The sequence below is a fragment of the Athene cunicularia genome, assembly GCF_003259725.1.
Source record: "Athene cunicularia isolate RWA chromosome 3 unlocalized genomic scaffold, athCun1 chr3_part1, whole genome shotgun sequence".
Lineage (NCBI taxonomy): Eukaryota > Metazoa > Chordata > Aves > Strigiformes > Strigidae > Athene > Athene cunicularia.
In genome coordinates, this window is record NW_020799097.1 from 89567447 (window position 1) to 89593358 (window position 25912).

The 25912-nt window shown below is 38.5% G+C and overlaps 1 protein-coding gene across 1 annotated transcript in view; it reads right to left on the reverse strand.

The window, feature by feature from the left end:
• Positions 1 to 25912, reverse strand: part of NLRC4 (NLR family CARD domain containing 4) — a 26185-nt gene continuing 273 nt past the window's right edge. The window contains 5 exon segments of the mRNA XM_026844598.1: positions 1 to 101; positions 12871 to 12948; positions 12951 to 13055; positions 13811 to 13906; positions 18160 to 18392. Of these exon segments, the coding sequence (XP_026700399.1) occupies positions 1 to 101; positions 12871 to 12948; positions 12951 to 13055; positions 13811 to 13906; positions 18160 to 18392 (613 nt within the window).

Sequence of the window (25912 nt, forward strand, 5' to 3'; positions counted from 1 at the left end):
TCAATTTGTTGATGGTTCCACTTCCACTAACAATTCAGTCTGTGACACATCCTCAGATTCATCGACCAGCAAGGAGTCTAATGGAGAAATGTTCTCCAAGTCTCCAAAAAGAGCATAGGTACAAAAAATTATTTTTTACTGTTTCTGCTCTGACCTTATGTTCTCTGAGTACTCCCTTTTATGCTTGGCCATTGATTGCTGTGAAAACTTTCCGCCTGGAATTTTATTCCTCGTCTGTTTGAAAAAGAATTAATATGACATTTTATGTCCTTTTCAAGTTGTTCCTCAAACTCTTTTCCAACCTGCCTTCATATGCATTTATATTTAACCTGCCAGTTTTTATACTGTTTTCAACTTTCCTCCTTTCAATGTAGCCTCAGATATTTGAAAACCTGTCTTCTGACTTCAAATACCTTCCATTAAACTGATATTAAATTGTGTCAATTGATTGTTTTGGGCTTAGGGTAGAGTGTGCTGATATATCTGAAATCTGTGTGGTAGAAGTCCTGCCATCCTTCTGAGGCTTTGATGTCTTGTCTATAAACAGTCTTCATGTTAACCGCTAACATTTACTCTTTCAGTTGCCCCTTTTAGGTATTTTTTCCAATAGGAGTTCTCATTTTTATATAGCTGTTTTTGGTTTTGGGTTTTTTTAATCAACTACTGCTGAAGTAGATTTTGGAGACTTGCTGCTCTGCAACATTTTGCTTCCCTAGATTTTAAATGTAGATACATATTAGCCAATGGTTCCTTTTCACCCACAGAGAGACTCCTGGCAGGTATTTTTTCTGACACTACACCGTGTACCGTCTTGTCTGCTTGCTTCTCTGTATCTTGTCCTGTGGCATAAGCTGCATATATCATAATTTGGAGCTTCTTGGTCTTCTTTTCACTAAGTAGCATTTGCTTTGTCCACTTTTTAGCTGATGAGAGCTAAAACTGTTGTTGAAGGGGAGTTTGAATGACTAGCAGCAAAAAGTTTAAAATGGGTATGGAGACCAAACTACTCTTTATGCCCCTCAGTAATGTCTCCAGCACTGATATAATGTTCATTGGTATGAAGGGAAACACACATGATGATGCTGTTTGATCTCCAGAGCACTTATCTCTTTATTTTCCATCTCAGAACCTCTGTCATTGCCTTTAGGACCTTCTCGGCTGTCTGAATACATGGCCATAACAGTTTATGTGCCCCTTTCAAATATGATGAGAGATGCTGCCAATGTCCTGCTTTTAATGAAGAGGTCATGCACCTGGTAATGCATTGCTTAATTCACATGGGATCCTCTGCATTGCAACTGTACTTTTCTTGCAGTGAAATATTCCCTTCCTGGAACTGCTTAACTGGATCAGCATTCAACTTGCCCTTTTATTTCTTGGCAGAAGGATAATTATGTAGTGTCATCCCAGACTCTGAAATGAAACTGTCAGTCATGCAACAGTGTCATAACACTACATTTAATAAATCAGTCGGTCACAGAACTGTTCATATGTGCCGTCAGCATCACTACCTCTGCCCTCACACTGATCATCTTCTTTATGCACCGTCTTCAGCTAACCTCAGAAGCAAGTCTCCTAAACACAAATTTTCCACATGATGGTATAGAAGAGGGAAGTGGACTTACTGACCTTATTTTATTAGTGAACAAGTAAATTACTGAAATACATACAGAAGGGAGAAAAAAAATTAAAAGATGCTATACAAGCTTGCTGCTTGAGAGTTAAGCAGTCAAACATACTCTTCTAAATTATTTAACTCACTGCTCTAATTCATTAGTCTCTTCCCGTATTAAAAAAAAAAAAAAAAAAAAAAAAAAAAAAAAAAAAAAAAAAAAAAAAAAAAAGGCATTTGTTTCTATGACAATCCTCTGAATTTACATTGAACTGAAGATCTAGATAGTCCCTGATATTTTACAGGGGTTTTTATCTCTTTAACCAAAACCTATAAACTCAAGTTTACCTTTAATTTTCAAAGATATCCTTGAGGTTAGCACTGTGTCTATACACTGATGACAGCTACAACACAGTAGAAAAATGAATAAGGGAGGTTTAAATTGGTTTCATCAGGATGTTGCAGCCACAGTAACCTTGACATAAACCAGCTGTGAGCTTCTCAGGCTAAAACAGCCCTGAGATGAATCAGTTTTAATAATACTTCTGGCTTGTGTGCCATTTTAACTGTATCTAAAAATCCTCCAGGTTTATTGAGTTCAAGAGATATTGTTATTATTCAAACAGTTTTATTTGCTTGAGTCCCATAAGACTTAAGCAATAAGCTCCTCACATGCTATGTACTTTAGAGGCTCCTAAATGACCCATATAGAAGTTTGTGGTAAATCCCATATCGCAGAGCTGGGCAGATGGGCCCATAGAGTAACCATGAAGCTCAAAACAAATCTTACTTCTGTGTATAAAAGGCCAGAGAAAGAAAATTCCCATTCTCAGTTGCTTCCTTCAGTTCTGATTGAGGGGTGGGCCTGAAAGTGCCTGATCTGTCAGGAGTTGTGCCACTACCATACCTTGCAAACAGTGCAAGGTAACCTCATCTGTCCACAGTTCAGTAAAGTTTACTTTAAGGTCAGTAAATGTAAGTATTTCTAACTTGACTCACCTAAAGTCCTGGGTCTAGGAGTGCTTGCTATTCTATCTATTTCTTGTCTCAAGTGATCAAAAGTATGCATGTTTTAACAAATTTCCTTAGTGCACAGTGGACTTTTACGGCTGTCACTATGTTTAATGTTGCTTAATAGTGGACTGAAAAGTTTTGAGACTGAATCTGCATTACTGTTAGCTTGCATTCAGTCTCACTTTGAAGACAAATCCAAGAGGTACCCAGGTGAAGTTTGATGGTCCCAAATTCTTGTTTGATATTTCTAGAATACTTTGTCTCTCCCTCTCTGGTGAACTTCTTATTTCCTTAGCAAGGAGGCAAATCAGAAACAGCCTTATAAAGCAAGTCCCATTACATTTTGATTTGTCTTGAACCAAGCACTTCTGAAGCCAATTTGGATCATGACCTTTGAATCTGAATTCATCAAATACCTGAAATTTAAAGGATTAAAATCTTATTGCTGGATCTTGGTGATCCAATAATATTACCCACAGGCCATTTTACATTATTCTAAGACTCTACTCCATACAAACCAACAAAATCTGAGAAACTGTGCATGCACACTCTTGGTGGTGATCTTACCACCAAAGACTGCAGTGTTAAAATTACAGTATCTTGTCCAGTACCACAATTCAAAATGATTAAATAAACAAATAAATAAATAAATGTCAGCACAAGATTTAGGGCCAGGAAACTGGATGTATTCCCATATCATTAACAGTTGCAGTAGTGGGATAAACATAGTTGATAAAAGCGTGTGTAACATGTAAACCAAGTAAGACCTCAGAAGTAATCCTGCACAAATGGATTCCAAATATCTGAAAAGAGATGCTCCTGGTGAAGATCCCTCAGTGATATTGCAAGTGTCTCTGACTGCTGGATATCTGAGGACATGTCAGTTTAATCACAGCATGTGCGTTGAATGTCAGCAAATTCCTGCTAGTTCTGTCACCTCCTACCTTACAGCCCCTACTTGCCTTCAACCAAGAGACATACATCCACAGATCTTCCTTCTACATTTGCAGAATGGAAGAGGGAGTGTGTAAACATCCTGATTTCTTGTTACTTGGCTTAAGGTAATCATTCTAACCTTCCTTTCCAAAAATGTCACCAGCAGTTGCAGTTCATTACATTTGAACAAATGATCTCACTGTAAATGTATGCCTTTGCTGTTCCTCTTTCTCAGCATCCTGTGAATTTCCCTTCAAGCAAGGGAAATTTGAAATGCAAAGAGCAATTTAAAGTAGTGGCAAGACCCTTTGCAAAGCAGAAATTCACAGCTTGAGAAAGGTCCTTTTACAAAACTGGATTTGCTGTCTGGCATGACTGGATGGTGATCTCATTGATGTCACCGAACCAGAATGAAGACCTGACTGGAGCTGTTCAGGAATTTGGAGGATCAAATGTAATGTTATTGCAAAATGCTGATCTGTCAAAACCAACATATTCTTTGGAAATAGTTTGGTGTCATCAAACTTTCCCCAAATCATAGTTATACTTCCTTTAAAAACTTGTCCGGTTTTCTGACAATTAGCAGACTGTTCAGGAGTTTGTTTTTCCAAGGTCTAAAGCTCTGGCCAGCTCTGGAAAAGCTTATAATGAGTTGAGTTAGAAGGAGCTGAAGACCCAAAGTTTACAGTTTGTGAATAGAAAGGTGATTTGCAGAAGAGAGCACTTGACAAAATTTTTAGAAGAAATCCCTCTAATTGGTTACTGGCTTCACAGCCCTGCTTCTGGGCTACAGCAGCTGATGACAACTTCTGCAGAGAGCAAGCAAGGTCCATCACTCAGCCCTTCTGACAGAAGAAGACCAGAGCAAAAATAATCCAGTACAACAGGTTCCACCCTGGTAGCAAGAGGACTGCTCCTCTCACTTCCATCCCTGTAAAGCCTTGTTGAGAAAGGGGAAGGGCCAAACAGCACCTGGCTCTGCCTTGTGTCAGGAAGGAGGAGAGGACATTGTCATTACAGACTTGGGAGGAGAGAACAGCACGTCAGAGAGCAGTTCTTCATAAATCTTGCTGCCACAGGTATAGACCTGATTTGGGGCTTGAGAGATCAAATTCATTTTTGGACAGGGGATGGGATAATGGCAGATTGGCGGTGGCCCCCACATAGATTTACTCTGTGCTTACAGAACAGAGAGTGTTCTCTGCAAAGGGTGGGTGCCTGCTCTTCAGGCTAGCTGATGGTTAGAGCCCCCAGGATTTCAAGGCCCCTGCCTGTGCAGCTGGAGGATTCCCTTCTCACTGACCCCCCAGGCTGTAACACAGAGCACAGGAGCACTGGGAGCCTCAGTTCACACAGGGTCTCCCAAGACTTCCCCTCTCCCTGCTGGAGGACTGGGTGCCAAATGTACACACGGCAGTTTTTAGACTGCCTGAGCTGGGGTTAGGAGCCGGGAAGCCAGGACACAGATGGGAGCTTTTGAGTGTTCCTGGGCTCTCTGCCAGAGAGCAGAGCGCTGAGCCAGGACGCAGGGCTGCGGCAGCAAACCCGCTGGGGAGTCCCCAGGAGATAAGTCAGCTTTGTCGCCTTTTGAAAAAAAAACAACAAACCAAAAACAAAGCAAGAAAACTGGAGAAATCTGTGGGGAATGACAATGACTGTAGTTTCCATCCAGATCAGAGGGGAAATCTTCCATGTTTCAGAGCACAAGAAACTGAGTTTTAGGCAATTCCAGCTGCAGCTTCAAGGCCTCAATCTATGCAACTGCTTAGGCATCTACAGACTCACAGAGGCATTGCTAACTGCATAGTTGCACCAGCTCTTCACTGGGGAATGTTTCTAACGTATATTCAGACTTCAGAAGACAAAATATACATGGGTCACACTAAGCCAGTACTTCTCTCTTATTTTCATCAGGTCACTGACCTTCCTGTCTCTCTTGCTGTGATTGATTAGTCAGAATATTGTCATTGATACCTACAGCTGCCTGTCTGTATTATAAATGCTTCAGATAGCTGAATGTATCACATGAATTTGACCCTAAATAGAAAAGCACTTCACCAGCACTTTCTGTCCTTGCTCTGTGGTAACCATAGGAGCAAGGCTAAAGAAATGTTGCATCTCATATCTTCAGGAGAACTTGCCAGTCTTAATACTTTCTGCTCGTGCTGTTAAGTCCACAGATGCCAGGAGAGTATCACCACGTATTTCTTTTCAGCCTTGAATATGTGCAGCTCATGACAACAATACATGGCAGAATCATATGAAAAAAAGACTTCCAGAGGCCATTCGCATGCTTGGACTCTCCAGTGAAGACTTTAAAGTATCATGGTGAGCAAGCTCCAGGTTCCTTCTTCTGCTGACAGCACCACGTCTTTCTGCCTCTGCTCTACCCACTGTCAGTCCTGCAGCAACCCCTCAGCCCTTGCTGTCAGGAGCCGAGCAGAGCTCAGATCCAGGCTGGGCTGGTGCTGCTGAGGTTAATTTTGCCGTCTCTGCGAGCAGGACGCGGTAACCCTCACTGACAATTACGCTCTGTCTTGTGAAACCTAAATAGTTGGAGAAGAATTTGGGGGATGTAATATATACAGTGGTCTGTCCAGAGCCTAAAAGTCACCCTGGCCTTTGCTTCCTCAGTCAGAGTGAAAGCTATCGATGAAACAGAGTTGGAAACCATTTTGAGCTGTTCTGTGCCACAATCAATCTTTTTAAAATATTCACTGAAGAAAGAACTTCCTTCTGGAGCACATGTTGTTTACAGGCTGAATTCCATGCTGAAGTGGATATTTATAGCTACTATGAATCTTTTAAAGGAAAATGGCCTTTAGCTGCAATAAGGTATGAGACTTTAAGTAATACAATACTTGCAGAGGTTGGACAAAATGTATGGTAGCCATTTTTCTGTAGCCAATGCATTGCAAAGAAAAGGAACATAAAATGAACTACACCTGTGCTAGTGCCAGCAATCAACAACTACAGATTGCATTACAAAGCAAATGAAGGATTCTCTCTTTTTCCTAGAGCTACCACCTCTTAGTTGCTTGCTGGTTTTCTGATCAGTGGCTGTTCAATATACAGAACTTGGGGGTTTTAAGAGTTTTGTATATACAGGAGAATAAGCAACCTGACAGTTCCATAAAAAGACACAGTAATAGTATTATCTGCAACTGATAGTCATTTGTTTCCTTAATAAATCAAGCCTCTTTTATCTGCATTTGTAGAGACACAGTGACACCCAGTGGTTGCTAATAAATATAATAGACTGACCCATAAATTATTAGGAGCACTGGATCAGATCATTAACTCGCTCATATGTATTCCAGGGTCAGAAAAGTTCCAGTGTATGCTGTTCATTGACATGAGTTAGTATCTGCTTCTTTTTAATACATTTTATTGAAGATACTAAACTAAAATAGAACTACACAGCACTGATCATACTAAGCAAAGGATAATAAAAATGTCACAAGTCTCCATCTTTTTAGGTTACATTTTGTACGTTCTTCTGAAAAATTCCTTTAAGGAAAGAAAACCTTACATCTCTGTATTTTTTTCAACTTCCCACAGTAACATGAAGTTAATATAATGTTTTCTTAGAGCCTTTGCTAAATAAAATCATATTGGCTCAAGTCAACTCAAATAACTAATTGGTTTCATTTGTCACAAAATTTCTGCTAATCAAGTCTGTAGGGGAAATATTCTCTGTTTTGTCTTTAGGGCAGGAGATGGGATGGTTTATATTCAGTTTGTTATTCTGTTGTTTTGGTTTTTTTGGCTAGCAAATTCACTCTTACAATTGATGATTACTCCATATTTTCAAGAACAAAGCTGTTTTTCCTCTACCTCTAAAGTGCAGACTGAAAATTTATTGTAGATTTTTTGTAGGAGTCAGGTCAGGCTTCAAAATGGAAACTTGATGTCAGGTTTAATTAAAAAACAAATTGACCTTACATCATTTTGATAAAAATAAGAAGTTTCCTGCTTGAAGTGAAGAGTGATTCCTGATTTCTAGTCTAGCAGCAGTAGAGTCATATATTTTTTGTGTAGAGCAGTGGCTCAGTAATTCATTTCCCTTTGATCTGAAAGTTTTGTTCAATCTTTGCTGAAAATTCACAGCAGTTAGTCTTATGTTCTTATGGTCCACAGAAGGAGTACAACAGTTTAAGGGCGATTCTGTGCCAGGTACAGACTAGCATTAGTACGCTGCAAAAAACGAGCCTGTACATGTTAGTCAGGGGGCAGTTCAAGAGGAGGAGAAATGAAGCACAGGCTTCACTGAAGATGCCAGAGAAACTCTCAGTGACATCAAGTGGAGCATAACTGTGCCTAACTGCCTCGCAATGTTGGCCCGGATGGTTATGCTTTTGTAGATCTGCCAGTGAAAATCCCTCAAGGTTAGGGAAGATATATGCTTATGAGTTGACTAATATGCTACGTAACCCTGACTGTTGTAGTATATTAGTATACTGACTCATTTTGCAGGCCGTAGTTTTAATGAAATACTTGGTTTTGTCCTAAAGCCTGCGGAAAAACCTCCTAGTCACTTTGACTTCTTTTCATATAGTGCTGGGAAAGGTTTATTTCCTACCAATCATGCAAGTTCACTCTCATCTTCTACTATATTGTTCAGAACAGGGTTCTTTTAGGCTTATCTGTCAACTGACATGTTGTCTTGCCCTCGGTGCATGAGTTCCTACCATTGTTCCTGTAAGACGCTATTGCTACTAGCAATGCTGAGCTAGGTGTGCTCCAGATTCATACCTTCAGACCTTCAATTGGTAGTTGTCTGAGGTAATTTTGAGTAGAGAACCTTAGGGATTGTGCGTCTAGCTCCTGAGACATCTGTATGCCAGAAAGAAGGCCTAGAAGCAGATAGGTTTCTGCAAGCATTTCCAGATCAATGAGATTTCTCTCCGGATACTGGAATATTCATGGCCTTGAAAAGGAACAATCCTTTGCTGTTTTTCTTATGATAGTTTTGTAATTTGGAGAAAATTTTCTGACTGTTAACACTGACAAATCTATTCTTATTGTTATATTCTGCCTTTTGGGAGGTGGCACCCTTTGATCCAAATCTCAAGGTAATTTTTGAGATCCCAGTCTTGAAAGTATTTGAGCAGTTGTAGCTGCTCATTCCTGTATCCCAGACAAAATTTAATTAAATACATTTTGTTAAAATTCTCTTTTTGTTAAATATTTTTTTAAAAATCTTGTTAAAAGGATGTCAGGGAAGATTTGCAGAAAAAAAAAAATAGGAACAGGAGTAGAAAGAAGTAAAGTTAAAGGAGAAAAAGAAAGCAAATGCAGAGGAGTAAATTGAAAGGATTGCTTGCTGTATGTGACAGAATCTCTTTGGTTAGAAATAGTACCAATCTTATTTTCCTTCCACTGGAACCCATTATGTTTTCACACAAGAGAACTAACACAATAAAGATGTTAATGCTCTTCTTGCGTGCTAGCTAGTTATTAGAGACTCACAGTAAGAAAGGTGGTCAGAGAATACTTGTCACATGCCCAAACTACCCTAATTCAAGGAAATTGCCATCTCAGTGCATCATATGAGGCAGGTCAAGCTTAGGGTGAAGCAAGCTTTCTGTGTAAGAATTTTAATTGGCAGTGAGCACAATAAAATACATAAGCTGCTGCAAGTTAACAAGTGCTACTGTTTGAGATTTATGTTCAAATCCATGCTGTGTACTTCCCTTTCCTCACCACCATAATGGATTAGCAGTATTCTGGATAGTAATCAACAAATATTACAATCATCCCTCTAATCTTATTAACAAACTTGTAAGAAGCATTAAGGACACATTTATACCACTTGTGGGAAACAGTCCAAATACAACGAACCAAAAGCTGCTTATCTACAAGCAAAACCAGCATTATATGACTGAAGGGGGCCAAGTTAATCAGAGCTATCAAGAGACTAATTCAGATCCAGAGGGCTGGGAAGGCAGATTAAATGATCCTTCGTAAATCATTGAAAGCATACACTATACAGTATTGTAACAACAAACAATGATCTTCTGTAGGGTGCAGTTTCCTGCTTTCTATATATCTATGTTTTGACATTTTAAGTATCTCATCAGCATCTTTTTATCCCTAAGTTGTGAATGTGTAGCAATAGCATTATAACTCAGCTTGTTAATCATCAGACTTTAGGAAGGAAGGGGATAGACTGTAAAAACAAACCTAAAGTTGTTCATGTTTACAGTCAGCGCTACTGTGCTTACTGCAAGCACGTACAAAGTATAAAATAATATGATCCAAGATATTGCGGAGTAAAACTGGGGAAAGCAACTGAGGGGATGTGAAAAATCAGATTTGTATATATCTCAGGCTCCTTTGCTTTATAGGGTGGAGGGGAGGATACTGCTGGTTAATTTTTCACTTTTAAAATATTTTGTAGAAGAACTGAAACGTGCTGGTTTAATGAGAAAAATAGCACACCAAAATGTAGGTTTATTCACTGACTCCACTATGGAACAACTGGGGTCTCATCTTATTATGCCTTTCTTCTAGTAGGGTTGAGACTATCCATGGGCTACAATTGACCCTTAGAAGTGTCTTCCAAAGGCTCAGTTATCCATTTCAAAAGTGGTTAAAGCATTGCTCTTTGCCTGCTTGCTTTTTTTCCCTCTATCAGCAGTTCTAACAAAGACTTTTCCACTACTTTCCAAGTAAAGGATTCCTCCTAGGACTAGATTTAATGACATTTGTTTCTGATCTCACAAGACATGGAACACACTCCAGGTCTCTACACAAGATAGTCTACCAAATTTCTAGTGCCTGATTTTCCATTGCTATGCACCGTATGTATTTACTTACATCAGCACAAAGTGAGGGCAAAAGGCTGCCAATGCAAAGCACTCTCTGGAAACATGATGACACTCTGGGACAAAAGACAACACAACACATTGGAAAGAAGATAATAGCCCTTTAATTACAATAATTAAATTATGCACGGTTTTGTTAATTTTTTAATAGAAAACAGAATGGCCTTCAGGCTGGAAGAGTAAGGCTGAATAGCATGAGAGCCTAAAAACAAGGGAAGTCAGCAGTTCAATTTGATAGCACTGTCAAATCAAACTTGGACAGATTTGTCCCCAACTATCTAAGCAACATCATTTGTCCATTTTTGTGATTTCATGTACTTGTTTTTTAGTTCTCCTTTCCCTTTCTCCAATGAAAAACTACATATTCCATCTATAGCTCTAGAAAGGTGATTGCGTCAGTGCTCACACAGTCCTTTGGTTTTTGGCATAGCATCAGATATAAGCCCTCATCTGGCTCTTATTTTCTTTCTAGGCCTTACTCAAATCTGCCTGCTCTATAGCTCAGGTTTCCAGCTTGGTCCTATTATGTCCAAGATGACAACTGGCAATGAAACTGCATAGCCACATAGAGTAAAAAGTACATATTTTCTTAGTCATTCTAATTTCTAAGCATCTTGTCTGAGTTCCTGGTCTGCTCCTTGTTTCTCCCTAAAGTGCCTTAATTACAGTCATCCTCACAAAAGGATCACCAATCTCCATTCAAGCTCCAGGACTGAATTTTTACCACCACCTCTCTAAGATCTTGTTCTTACAAAACCACCTGCTTGGATTACCCACACTTTCTTCTTCAGGTTCAGCAATAGCTAGTACCCTTTTTCTGTCAGCTACTTTCTAGATCTGAGTTTTCACAACTACCTTTAAATTGAAAATTTAAAGTCCTTTGAAAAATATGTTGGTTATTTCAAACACCTGTCCACATCCTAGTACATTAATTATGAGGCCTAATAGACCTCTTTGGTTTTGTATCATATGTCTTAACTGTCAGAGTGGATTTATACATCTCAAGACAAGAACACTCAGTATGTTGCAATTCAATATCCACAAGAAAATAGACAGTGTGCTTTTCTGCTTGTTTTTTCTTACAAAAGAAAGCTGTGGAGGGCAAGAAATTCGCCTGGGTCTGCAACATCAGGTGCCAGTGATAAAGAGTAAATAAAGGAAGAGGCAGAACAAAAATGGTCTTTCTAATTTATTCAACTTTTCATTGTTTCTACTGTAAACAACATTAACTACAGTCTTTGGTGAGAAGTATTGTCTGCTGAGGGAGTAGGAAGGAAAGAAACCAGATACAGCCCTGCGAAAAGGGATGGAGGTTTCACCAAAAGCTTGGTTATTCTTTCACATTTTGGCCAATCTGTAACAGAGCTTTGAAGTACAAAGTTGCTCTGCTAAGCAACTAAGCAATTGAAAGGATTGAAATTTATAAATGTTGATGAGACTGCCTTCTTCAAACTGTATTATTTTGAGATGTCTTTTCTGTGTCCAAATAAAAAATAGGTATTTACTACAGAAATCTATTTTCACAGATGCACCCCAGTAATTTTAAATCTATTTTAATTTTTTTATTCAATATTTTATTCATTATTAAATGGCTACTTAATTGATTGTATCAAAATGTTGTCTCAGTGAAACATTTTTGATAACTCTTTGAATGTAATTTTACAAGTTATGCACCCATTTTATTTATATATATTTCATTAGTTTCTTGTTAAGGATGTTGTATAGGATAGTGTTAAAGCCCTCATTTGAGTTATGATAGATCCAAACTTATCTTTTTACAATCTTATTACTCTGTTACCTGGATAGATTTGACATGATTTTTTCACACTACCTTTTACCTCTATAATTTAAGTGCTTACAAAATGTTTGTGTGATAATCTGTCTCAGAATTTTTCTTGATATCAAAGTGAGGTTGGCTTGTCTATGATTTCCACCTTTCAAGGAAAATATACCGGATTTTTCCACTTCCCTGCCACCACAGATTTTCAGAGACAATTGTCTACGGTTCAATGATTCTTTCAGCTTGTTCCTTACATACTTAATTGTGAATTTCCCTAAATTCTGCCAACCTGAGTTCATGTGTTTTAGTTAAATAATTTTTATTTATCCTTATTTGTAGTACTGTGAAGTTGTTAAAGTGATTAGAGTAGGCACCTGATCAGAATGAATCTTTTTGGTAATGATTAAAACAAAAACAATTCTGAAAACTAGTTTTGCTTGCATCATCTATTATTTGTTTTTCTATTTTGTTTGTTTACAGAGCTATGCAATAGTTTATGTTTTCCTTTTATGTAACCTTCATACTTAGCATTTATATAAAAGCTTTATTTATACTTTCCTTACTGCATTTTACATCTCTGCTAACTGAAACTCATCACAAACCTAAGCGTTTCTGATTTTATCCTTATATGCTTTTTTCTTCTGTTACAGAATTATGTTTTGATTTTCAAAACACATGTATTTTGTTTTTAAAGTTACTATTACTATTCTTACCTAAAATTTCCACAGCATCAGTAGACATAAAGTAGCTGACTAGTTGTATTTCTTCAAGTTCATTACTTCATCACAGACTGATCTTACAATGTAGGTTATGCCATCCCCAATAGCTGTCAAATGATTCATGTATAATAAGCATAGCTTTCTCAAATTTCTGATACCTTCAGTTATGAAGAGAATGGAAAAAAAAACCAACCAAAAACAGTTCACATTGTTAGGTGAACTGTTTTGATATATTTGATCACAGCAAACAGCTAGACAGAATTAGATGTTTACTGCCTGGCATACTACAACTATCTATTTTTTGATGCCATGAAATATACGAGAAGTTTTGTTTGCAAAAAAAATAATAAACACAACCTTCTGTTCAGCTACCGTATCATGTAATCAATATAAACTGCTCCTCAGCCCAGAGAAAGTAACTCATAGAGGATCAAATGTGATCTGCCTGTGGAACAAATCCAGGAGAAGCGTTTTTTTACCATGCCATAAAATAGAGGATGGGTAGACATACGAATTGCCATCTCCATTTCAGTTACTGGGTTGTGTGCCCTTAGCAAACATTTTTCAAAATTTATAACCTTGGTATCCAGTGACTGACCTTCCAGAAAGTCAGCAATAGGTCAGGAAGGGGAACTATATCAGCTTTGCAACCTCCTGACTTGCAGTTCATGCAGATTAGCTCAGTCCTGGGATCAGTATGTTGGATCTGACTACAGTATGCATTACTAACTTGAAAGGAGCCCTCTAATAATTTGTGACAGTCAGGATACAGAATATATCAAGACTTCAATGCAAATTTATAAGAAATGGTAGGATTTTCAACTCCTAATAGTGTACTAACTTCAGACCAACTTGTTAAAGTATTCACATTCTCAGCACTATATACTTGATTATGATGTAAAATATGAAAGGAAATTACCTAATTTTTTTGCATCACTTTCATCCATACTTATGTTGTCAAATACAAGCTCCTCAGCATTCACAAGTTTCTTTATTCCATCAGTAAATCCACATGCCAAGAAAAGCCCCATAGATGTATACAGCATGTTAATTTAATGCAGGAACAAATTTGTTTATAGAACAGATACACTTCAGTGACATTACCTTCTTGTGAAAGGTAAATAATAGTTTTGTGTGAAAATATGAACATCTAAAAGGGGTGACCTAGGGAGTATATGACAGAGGTCTACAACATAGAAAAAGGTTGGATAGAGACTGACTGTTCATTTATTTTCTTTCAGTACAAGAGGACATCAATTGCAATTAGTCCAAAACAAACATTAAGGACATAGCCCTTCACACGCTTTGCCAAAGGATGCTGCAGATGCAATAAGTTTACATGGGTTCAAAGCAAAGACAGACAAGTATTAGCAGGACCCTTTGAGGACATCACCCAATAAACAAATCATAAGCACAGGCAACTGGTTTGATCTTAAAACACAAGCTATGATATTATTAAGAAGAAAGTATTATAGATTCTTACATTGTTCTTGCTGTTCCTTAGACATCCACTGATAGGTGCTATTGGAGACAATGATCCAAGGTAGATGGACCCTTCCTCTGAATCAGTATGGCTGTTATTATATTCTTATTCTTTTCTCCCTAATAATCTTGGAATGTGTGCACAAGGAAAGATAATTCATTAATATGTAGTTCCAGAATAATATTGGGATTATATCATAGAATGATTGAAAAATTCAGGTTAGGAATTCTGAGGTCATCTACTTTGATTTTCTGCTCAAAGCAGGGCTGATTTGAATGTTAGATGAGCTAACTCAGGGCCTTGTCCAGCCAAGTTTTGAAAATCTCCAAGGTTAGTGATTAAATGACCTCCAGATCCCTGTTGCAATGTTTGATCACCCTCCTAGTAAAAACCCTTTTGATCACTCTCCTAGTAAAAACCTTTTTATGTCCAATTGCAACCTCTGTTGTTAAAAACTTGAAATTGTTGACTCTTTCCCTTTAGTTGTGCAACTCTGAAAAGCTGCATCTTTTCTATAATACTCTTAAGTCAATGGGAGACTGCAATTAGTTTCCCCATTCGCCTTTTCTTCTCCAGGCAAACCATGCCCAGTTCTCTCAGCTTCTCCTGGTGTATCAGGTGTTCCAGCTCCCTAGCCATGTTACTGGCCCTCCACTGGTCTCTAACCAGATTGTTAGTATCTCTTTTATACTGGGCATCCTGAAACTGTACATGCTACTCCAGATGGCCACAAGAGTGCAGAAGGGAATAAACCACTTCCTAGAGTACAGTGGTACTAATGCAGCCTATGATGTGTTTAGTCTTTATCACCGCAAGGGTGCTTTGCTGACTCATGATTACTACCTTTGAGATTTGGTATCATCAGTATTTGCATACATTTCTCAAGACAAGCTCCATTCATGGACAGCTTGAATGATGAAAAGCTAGCAGTGCAGCAGCAGATGCACCCATCTGCCATTAGTGCCCTGCTCTAACAATAGTGTTGAAGGATCCCATATGTGTGAGATTCACAGCCTAAGGAAATACATGCGCCTCATCCTATTTGCAGAATCCTTCACTTCAGGTATATGTGGAGCATACTAGACTATAGTTAGTCTCTTCTTTATTACGCCACTGTAATTTTTAATGAAAAAGATTATTCAAGCTAGAAGCATTAATTATGGGAAAGACTTATATACAGAAATATCTCTATGCTGATCAATTATTTTCAGTAAGTCCAAAATTATTCTAGTGGCATCTAGAGAGGATCCACAAGGGTAGAGAAACAAAATGAAATAAGTATTAGTAATATCTGTAATAGTATTAATTTTCTGTAGCTAACTATACCCTTTCTTCACCTCTGCTTCTTGGCAGGATGGCAGTAGCTTGCAAAGTTTTCTGCCTTCAGTGTATTCCTGAAACGATTTATGAAAGAATCTGTATGTTGGCTTTAGTCTTTGAGCTGTGCATTTATTTAGAAGATCTGAAGCTAGCAGGACTTCTTTTATGTCAGCTAAATCCTCACACTGAAAATTAAATCTTTGATCAAATATTCCATTTAAAGCTAAGTCTCCACAATGATTTATGTTTAGCATATGATTTTCTGTTATTTCTTTTGTTTCATACCTGGTTTTCTCCATCATCAAGTCATACACAGTAGAGAACAGAAGAGTAGTAGCAATGACGACAAATAGTGGAGTCTTCATAAGGTTCTTCATCGAAGTGGCCTCTTTAAGCTGATTTAACAGACCATCAGCCAGCTTATTTGTCAAGACATTTTTAATGATCTTCTTGCAACTCTCCTCCCATAGACATCCTATTTTAGTAGTGACCTAAACTCTGATTTTATGAATATACTCAGTCCTGATAGCAATAATAATAATAATTTCCTGAATTTGTTGTTTTCTTTAATCATTGCTTCTATCTCTGGTCAGTTTGGGGGTTTGAATTCATCATATCCATCTAACAGGAAAAGAACCCTTTGTCTTTGTGCCAGCAGCATTTTCATTAAATCTTGTTTGCAGATGGGGTATTGTTCAGGAACAAGCTGATCACAGACGGTCTCATATATTCCACCTCTTGAGCTAGTCAGGCTGATAAAGAAAACGAATTGGAATTTTTTCAAAGCAGAGGAATTTTCAGATGTCTAGAGTACAGAATTCTTAGAAGAGTTGTTTTCCCTTTGCCAGTTTCTCCTTCTATAATGCAGGGTTTTTTCAGTTCCTCCAGAAGGACATTTAGCGTCAGCTTTCCACAGCAAGACATCAATATAGGCAGTTCCCAAATCAAAAATTATTTCAATATCACTACCCAGAGGATTATATTTTTGAAAAACTGAAGATAGATAACACATACTTTAAATACTGAATCAAGTAATTTAATTTATCTTGTTCCACTTGCCTGGTAGTATCTAAGGCAAACAGATCATGTTTCAGTGAATTAAAAAGTCAACGAGTTTGTCAATTAAAATTTCATTACTTTTCGAAGAACTGCCTGAATGTACTTGAAAAATCAATGAAATAGAGGTAAGCAAGAGGCATGAGATGTATCTAATGTCCACTGTCTAGGCAAGACTTAATTGGTAAGGGCTGTAGTTACTCCTTATGCATAAGATTCATATAGCTTGCAGATACCACTCTGGCTCCACTTGATTTCTTATTTGAGGGCCTTTTGAACTTATCCTGTTCATGCACTGGATTCCAGAAATGTAAGCTTGCATACAAGCATATGAAGGTTTATATGTGAAAATGCATGATGAGACTGAGTTTTTTATGTGATGAGGTTTTAATGTGGAAATACAGCTTTCATATATATATGAAAGGTATTAGAGTACTGAGACATTTGTAAATCAGTAACAGTTTTTGACCATTGGACCAAATCAACTTCTAATCTAGATCTTTTTTAAAACTACGTCTTTTGCATTTTTGTTACTTTTGGCTACTCCAAAATTGCTTTCATACAGTTTGGAGGTAAGCTTAGCTGAACATTCCATCATAGACATAATAAACTGTAGCAACATCTAGTAAGTCTGAAACTTAAAAAAAAAAAAAACCCAAAACCAAACCAGCTTCTAAAGGGAGTCCTGGAAGGTTTCTATGCACTGTTTTTTAATGTGCATATATGTAGACTATGGGACAGGGCTAAGTCAGACATGTATTTCAAGATCAGACTTTGGAAGTAGGTGGAGTAAAGAAGCACAGTCCACAAACTGAAGGAAATCAGGGAAACCTATTTTAGGGAAATGCTCCAGTAACAAATGTTATGCTCCTCTGGGAGTGCCAAAAGATTAGCCTAGTTGTCTGCATTACATTCGTACAATAAGATAGTCAGTCCTTTAATAACACAATGAACATGAAGCCTGTGCACAAGTAGTTTCAGCTTCCAGAGAATGTTTATATTTAAAAACCTCATTATATATCGCCATTAAATTTTATATGAATTTTGTTCACAGAACTGATCTAATTCAGTGTTCAGCTCACCCACAACTCAACATAAACAAGTGATGGGATGTGTTTAACTGTCTGAACTTCAGCTATCTGATCACAGATGATTTTCACCCTTTCAGAATTTTTTCACTGGATTTGGGTTTCCCCTCTTTTGTGTCTTAGCGTTTGTAAAATTTCATAGTGTTCACTGTCTTATTCTTCCATTTGAAACAATTCAGACCATACAAATTAAATTACAGTTTACTTAACTACAGAATTTAAGACTATTGTAAAAATGAGAGCACTGCAAGATTTTCATGGTTTTTTTCTATATTAATTTAACTCCTGGTCAGAAGACAAAAATACAGCCAGTAACACAATATCCTTGCAGGTCATGAAAAAGAAAAGGGTTGTGTTTCTCAAGTGACTTAACCAAAATATTGCAGGCTTCTGAACCTTTACTCAAAACCATGTAAATCATCATTCTTGAGGCTTCTTGTTCAACCTTTTCATAGGCAATGGTATTCACTTCTTCACAAGACATGACATTGCAGGCCAAAAGATCATCTGCTATTTGCTTGACAGATGTACTCTCTTGCTTTCTATAAATTCCACTGAAAAGAGAGAATTCAATTTCTTAGAATAAGTCTAGCTCATACAGTAGCTGACAGATAAACTATCCTTCGGTATTCAATGCACACTTCTGTAGTGCACTGAGTGTCTAATATCTACACAGGTACAAACAGTATTCAGGAAATGGTGAGATCTTAGTAGGAATGTAGAAAAGTTTATAAAAGTTTCTGTGAATGGATGGGAGGTTTATGGTAAAAAAGATGCCACAAGCATTTCTTCAGAAAGAGCTGCGTTTTGAGAATTTCACATTTTTTGCAAATTTGCAATTTTATTGCATGGAATTTAAAATAAATATTAGGGGCATTGATTTAACTGCACATCAAAATAAAACTGGACTATCATTCCTCTAATTTTTTTAGACTTTGAATATTACAGTAAATAAGGCTTCTACAGGGATAATTTTCTAAAAGTTAACCTTCTGTATAATTGTGGGGGAAAGGAAGAAGGTGGTTTTTACAAGTCTGAAATTATCTGCAATATTTTGGAATAAATTGTAGAAGTGACTGTAAGATAACTAAAATGAGAAGTATCCAGCTCAGAAAAACATTTTGCCAGAAAAAATTATTAATCCAAAATTGTCTATCTGTAATATATTGAAATAGAGATTTTTAATAAAAATTTGGTTAGATGTAAATAGTAATTAAAACAAATAACCTTAAGAAGAATATGTCTTTTCAAAAAACAATACATTATAATTGATATATTTATGTTCTAGTTATATAATGTATTGTTTTTTGAAAAGACATATTCTTCTTAAGGTTATTTGTTTTAATTACTATTTACATCTAACCAAATACAAATTTACATCTAACCAAATACAAAGAAACTGTAGTTTGTAAATCTTACTTTTTCACACTGAAAGTTTCAATGCTTGAACTGTGAACAGTGTTATCTAATAACCAGGCTGAAAACCAAAAAATATCAGAAGAGTGAATACTCCAGATATTACTGTAATTTTCCTAAACCGGAAAAAAATTAACTTTCATGAAATGCTGATATGAAACTAGTCAGATATAACAATATTCCCTCTAGGTGAATTGACTAAAATTACTTTGATTTGGTAACTTTAAAGCATGTTTCAAATCAATAAGCAGGAAATTTTAATTGATTTAGTTTTAATTTTATTGCCAAAGACATATAAGGTTTCTTAAGAGAAAAAAAATGTGTAGCAAAATGAAGTTAAAACATCTCTAAATTTTCTTCTTTACACATATTCAGAAAGTAAGGTAATGGTAAGAAAGAAAGCAGTTTACCCACATCAGTGTGCTCTTAAAAAGACTTAGTAAGCAGTAAAGTGTCATGGTGTTTGTCAAAAACTGAGTCCATATTATCTGTAGGTTCCTTCTCTGAAAGTTTCCTCCTTGTACAATTACTTAATATCTTGTTTGCTTAAAGTGTTTGTTGCACAATACCTTTCTGTTGACAGAAACATAAGGAACTTGATGTAAAACAAGTTTCAGTTCAGAACTATTTGAAAATTTATGATACAGCACTTAACAAAAAGACTAGCCTTCAGTCCAAGGTTAATGGTCAAGTCATTAAATATTTCTACTATCAGTAGAAATTAGTCTATCTATGAGGCATTTACTTCATTCACTCTTTAATGGTTCAATTGAAAAATAGTAACTAATTCATGAGTGAGATGTTCACTGCAGGACTCTCTGATATCTAGACTAAACCACGGGGTCTTGCTGTTCCAAGAAGCCAGGGCTCAGGGCTTTCCTCACAAATTAGAGCAGCACTGACTCAAGTAACTAGTCATAGTGAAGCAGGCCCAAAGAGAGGGTCTAACAACCCTAGATGTAAATGCAAAAGCCATTTCAAAGTGGACAATTTATACTACCAGCATGAAGATTAGCCTAATATGGTATTACTCTGAGACATTAGGCATAAAACTCCCCAGCAACTCTGTCTACTTCCCCTGCCATAAAAACTGGCTTCAGACCTCCCCCAAGAAATTGGAAGATGACTCAACATGAGTGACTTCCTTTTCATACTGTGAAAGATTACAAAATGTTCCAGTAAATTCACATACTGCATGATTCTTGTATTTCTAAAATGAAAATTAAACAGGAGCTCTTCCTAAGACAACCATTTGCAGATAGATTTGTATTTATGGCTATCAGACGGCATTTGTATGTAGCACAGCTTTCTACAGCCTTTTAAAATACTTCCTTTCCCTTTTTCCTTTCCCTGACTACTACACATTAAGTCAGTGTGCAGGCAAATTGTTCCACTGGTGGCAGAAGCGAAGCCAGCACTTGCAAACAGTTAAGATACATCGAATGGTGGTTATGTGCAAAGAGCAATAAGACAACTTAAACTTCAGCAGACCAACTGGAGCAATTTATCATTGCTCACATTTTTACACGTAGTCTGAGCCTTAATCAATGAAAGTCATTTCTAAAGTGCACAGAAATAGAAAATGCATAAAATGCTGAGAAATCTAGAAGCATCATCTAGGTGAAATAGGTTACTCGACTGGTTTTGAACACTTTTTTTCAGAATTCCACCCTGAACTGAAACCCTGGGCAAGATTTGATCCGGCAAAAGCAGTGCTAGACTGCCCTCCGCTGGCACAGCCTAGGCAGGGGACAAAGGGTTGCTCACTTGAAGAACCTGGAGGGAAAGGGGAAGGGCTGAAAAGTGGGGGAGGACAGCCAAAAACTTAATATTTGAGCAAATGCTGAAAAAAATCCAGAGTACCCGGATCATGTGTGTTTCTTGATCCTTGACTGTTCTTGTATGACAGGGCATCAGGAGGAGCAACTCTTGAAAATCTTCTCACTGTTCTTATTCTAGGTAAACTTGGGCAGAATGTCTTCCCTCTGCCTCCTTCAGAGTTTTTTTTATGTGAAATTCCATTTGGATCTCAGCTGGTCAAAAAGTCCCTAGGAAAAGAAATAATTAAAACAAGTTTCCTTCTATTATCACAATCATGTTTAAAAAGAAGATAGTGAATTACAATATATATCTTTATAAATAGTCTATTGAAAGCAGAGAAATAGAATGACTTACTTGTTCGTGTTCATACAGAGATCAGAGTCAGAATCATAGACAATGAGAAAATATGGAAAATATTTCCAAATAGTGGACAAGAGTATCCAGTACATGAAGCCATGAAATGAGGAGAGAAAGAACTAGTCACCCAGCCTATCATGCAGTCTCATTTGTCACTGCCCCCATTTGGCACATTAATAAAATGTGCATTTGTGACTCATTGCATAATATTGTCTTTATTTATCATTGTCTCAAGTTCTCTCCTCAAAGCTGATACAGTGTGAGACTTCATCACCTTCTCTTTTATCTCCTCCCACCATTTTACAGTGCCCTAAGAGCTACTCCTCACATTTATCAAGTACAGTACTTTTGTCCCACACACCTCCAAGTCTTGTTCTAGCAGTGTTTGTTGCTGGTCTTGCTAGGAGACAGGTACCAAACTCTTTAAAGGTTTTGAGACCCAACTTCAGTACATCAGGATTACAATGAAGCAAATGATGGTTTGCCTTACATGCAAGCAATTTCTTGACACAGCATTCTCTGTTGTCATCTCTATATGTAATTAAGTAAAATGAAAATAAAAACCCCCAAACCACCACCAAACAGAGAGAAAGGAGCCTAAAGGAGCCTAGTCTTTACAGAAGGATTGGAATAGGCTGGATGATGGGCCAAGGCCAATTGTATGAGTTTCAACAAGGCCAAGTGATAGGTCCTGCACTTGGATCACAACAACCCATGCAAAGCTACAGGCTTGGGGAAGGGTGGCTGGAAAGCTCTCTGGTGGAAAAGGACCTGGGGGTGTCGGTCAACAGCCAGCTGAATACGAGCCAGCTGTGTGCTCAGGTGGCCAAGAAGACCAATATGGTTTGTATCAGAAATAGTGTGGCAAGCAAAACGAGGGAGGTGATTGTCCCCCTGTACTCAGCACTGGTGAGGCCACACCTCAAATACTGTGTTCAGTTTTGGGCCCCCCACTACAAGAAAGACATTGAGGTGCTGGAGCATGTCCAAAGAAGAGCAACGAGGCTGGTGAAGGGTCTAGAGCACAAAAGAAAAGCAGCTGAGGGAATTGGGGTTGTTCAGCCTGGAGAAAAGGAGGCTCAGGGGAGACCTTATCACTCTCTACAACTACCTGAAAGGCGGTTGCAGCAAGGTGAGTGTTGGTCTGTTCTCCCAAGTAACAAGCAAAAGAATGAGAGGAAATGGCCTCAAGTTGCACCAGGGGAGGTTTCAACTGGATTTTAGGAAAAATTCTTTCATGGAAAGGATTGTCAAGCATTGGAACAGGCTGTCCAGGGAAGTGATTGAGTCATCAATGCTGGAAGTATTTAAAAGACATGTAGATGTAGATCCATGATTCTATGATTCTGTGTGGTCCTTAGGAACATGGTTTAGTGGTGGACTTGTCAGTGTTAGGTTAATGGTTGGACTTGATGATCTTAAAGGTTTTCTCCAGTTGGAATGGACCCATAAGGATCATTCAGTTTACATGCAATTATAGATTTTTATTTTTTCTTCTGCTGCTGCAAGGAAACTGATTATCTCTGTAAAATGCCCACAGAGAACCTGATCCCAAGTTATATTTGAAAAAAATGCAAACTTCAGTTATGGCTGGATATGGCAAAGTAGGAACTTTCCAGTCATGCTCTCTCCATAAAAATCAGATTGCCTTTTACTTGTTCAAAATAATTTGAGATGGAACTTGCAGTGGTTTCCTTTAATGGAATATATATGAGAAAGGAGGTTCCTTCTCCAAATCAAACCACTGCTCTAATGCAAATTCTAGCCTCATAACTTTCTCAATTTAAAATATATCCCTATTTATACTCCATGGCATTTATTGAGTTCTATGTATGAAGTAGAATTAAATATATGTAGCATGAATACCAAATTTAAGCCTGTTTCCCTGAGATGTCAGGGAAAAAAAAAAAAAAGTCCTCTAAGAATAAATGTGTTGGTATTTAGCAGGGAGCAGAAGGAAGGAGCTAATGGATAAGGCCAAGCAGTTTTATTTTGGAGCTTTTCTGTTAAATCTAGTAATTGTTGAACACATAAATAGTGAGATCCTGGTTCCTGATACTTCAAAGCATAGATGACAGGCAGAGCCATCATGCTTGTCCTCTTGCAAGAGCATCTCAAATGTATTATTTTACAACTTCTTTAGTACTACATAGGTCTCTGCAGGTGAGTCAAAAACATGCTTCACTATCATGAACCAGATCATGAACAGACCATTTGGTGATGACTTGCAGGTTATCAGACTGGATACTAGGAAGCATTTCTTTACTGAGATGGTGGTCAAACACTTGCACAGGCTTCCTAGAGAGATGGCCGATGCCCCAAGCCTGTCAGTGTTTAAGAGGCATTTGGACAATGCCCTTAATAACAAGCTTTAACTTTTGATCAGCCCTGAATTGCTCAGGCAGTTGGAATAGAGGATTGTTATAGGCCCCTTCCAACTGAAATCTACTCTATTCTATCCATCACAGTTGCTGCTAGCAAGGCCTGGTAAAGGGGCTATCTTGGATGTAGCCGCTTAAACTGTGAAGTTTTTGGATATGCTAGTGCATTTTAACTATGAACTAAAAAGTCAGCCATTCTGGAGTGCACACAATGTGCTTCATTCTATGTCTGATTTGTGCCTCTGCCAGATATCCTTCTAGAAAGGAATTGAAGGAGAGCAGTCCAGAAAACTCAAGAACTGCGGGGAACTACCAAGGATACCACTAATATACAGAAAACATGCATAGATTAACATATAACACAAAAACTGCATGTAGATACCAAGAGGGAGCAAATCCAAAAGAATGGGAGAGAAAAAAAGAGGTAGAGTAACAGAATAGATTTAGGATTGTATATGGAAAACAATTAGCAAAAGGGTTGCAGATGACCATGATGATACTGAGAGGTGGAGCTGTATAAAATATAAAACGATGGAGGCAAATCCTTCTGAACAGTCAAAAGGAAGGATGTATTGGGGGTGTTGGTTGACAAGAAGCTCAAGATGACCCAGCAATGTGTGCTCGCATCCCAGAAAGCCAGTCATATCCTGGGCTGCATCAAGAGAAGTGTGGCCAGCAGGTCAAGGGAGGTGATACTACTCTGCTTTCGTGACACCCCACTTGTACTGTTTCCAGTTCTGGGGCCCTTAACATAAGAAGGACATGGACCTGCTTGAGTGGGTCCAGAGAAGGCCACAGAGATGATCAGGGGGCTGGAGCATCCCCCCTATGGGGACAGGCTGAGAGTTGGGGGTGTTCAGCCTGGAGAAGAAAAGGCTCTGGGTAAACCTTCTAGCAGCCTTCCAGTACCTAAAGGGGTGATACAGGAAAGGTGGGGCGGGATTCTTTATCAGAGAGTGTAGTGATAGGATGAGGAGTAACGGTTTTAAACTGAGAGGGTAGATTTAGATTAGATATGGGGTAAGGCACTGGAACAGGTTTCCCAGAGAAGCTGTGGCTGCCCCCTCCCCCAAAGTGTTCAAGGCCAGGCTGGATGGGGCTTTGAGCAACCTGGTCTGGTGGAAGGTGTCCCTGCCCATGGCAGGGGGTTGGAACTAGATGATCTTTAAGGGCCCTTTCAACCCAAACCATTCTACAATTCTTTCATATCAATCATGGAAGGAAAATATTTGGGATGATGCTTTTATTCAAGAAAGAAAGAAAAAGTCCAGAGTTCTATTTGAAAGGCTGTGTATCAGCCAGCAAATCTTTTGTAACTGAAAGTTCAAAATATTTTTAACAGTATGCAGGAAGCAATTATACAGGTCAAACAGTATATAGAAGGACATGAAGAAAGTATCTCACTATGAAATGAGAAACAGATCTACAATTAAACATGGTAACAGGCAGATGGTAGGTGGGGGCAGCCAGAAAGCATTGGCTGTGCAGACAAACAACTTGTAGAAAACCAGGAAAACTTGCAGATGGCAGCAAGGAGGTGAAGCTGTTATCCCAGGGCACTGCAGATGCCCAATTTCTGCTGTCAGCCCTCTGATCAGTTTTAGCCTTATGTCTTGAACACTGCCCATCATGATGACAGCAGCCCTCACACCTCCGAGCTGCCCTGGCAGTCCTACAAAGCCGCGGGGGCTGTTTCTCATCGTCAGTAGGTGCCACGAGTGGCAACTGGCTGGAGGAATACTTCACGGGGGGTGTGTGTGTGTTCGAAAGTAATGAATTTCTCGGGGCTGGCTGTTGGCCTGGATTCACGTGCCGCACCGACACGCTGCGGTGGCCACTCACAGGTCCCGGAAGGTTAATAGCCCAGGGCGCTACCAAGGGGGCCCGTTCAGCAGCGGGCCGGGGGCTGAGCCGTGGGGCTGCAGCCCCATCCCACCACCGCAGCTGTGCGCCGTCAAGGGGCCTCCGCGCCCTCCTGGCCAGCGCCCCGGGGAACGGGTACTAACAACAGCGGGGCAAATCTGGCAGCCGGCCGCCCTTGGAGAGGGAAGAGAAAGCCGCCGGGGAGGCCGCGGCGACCGAGTGACCTGTCTCTTATA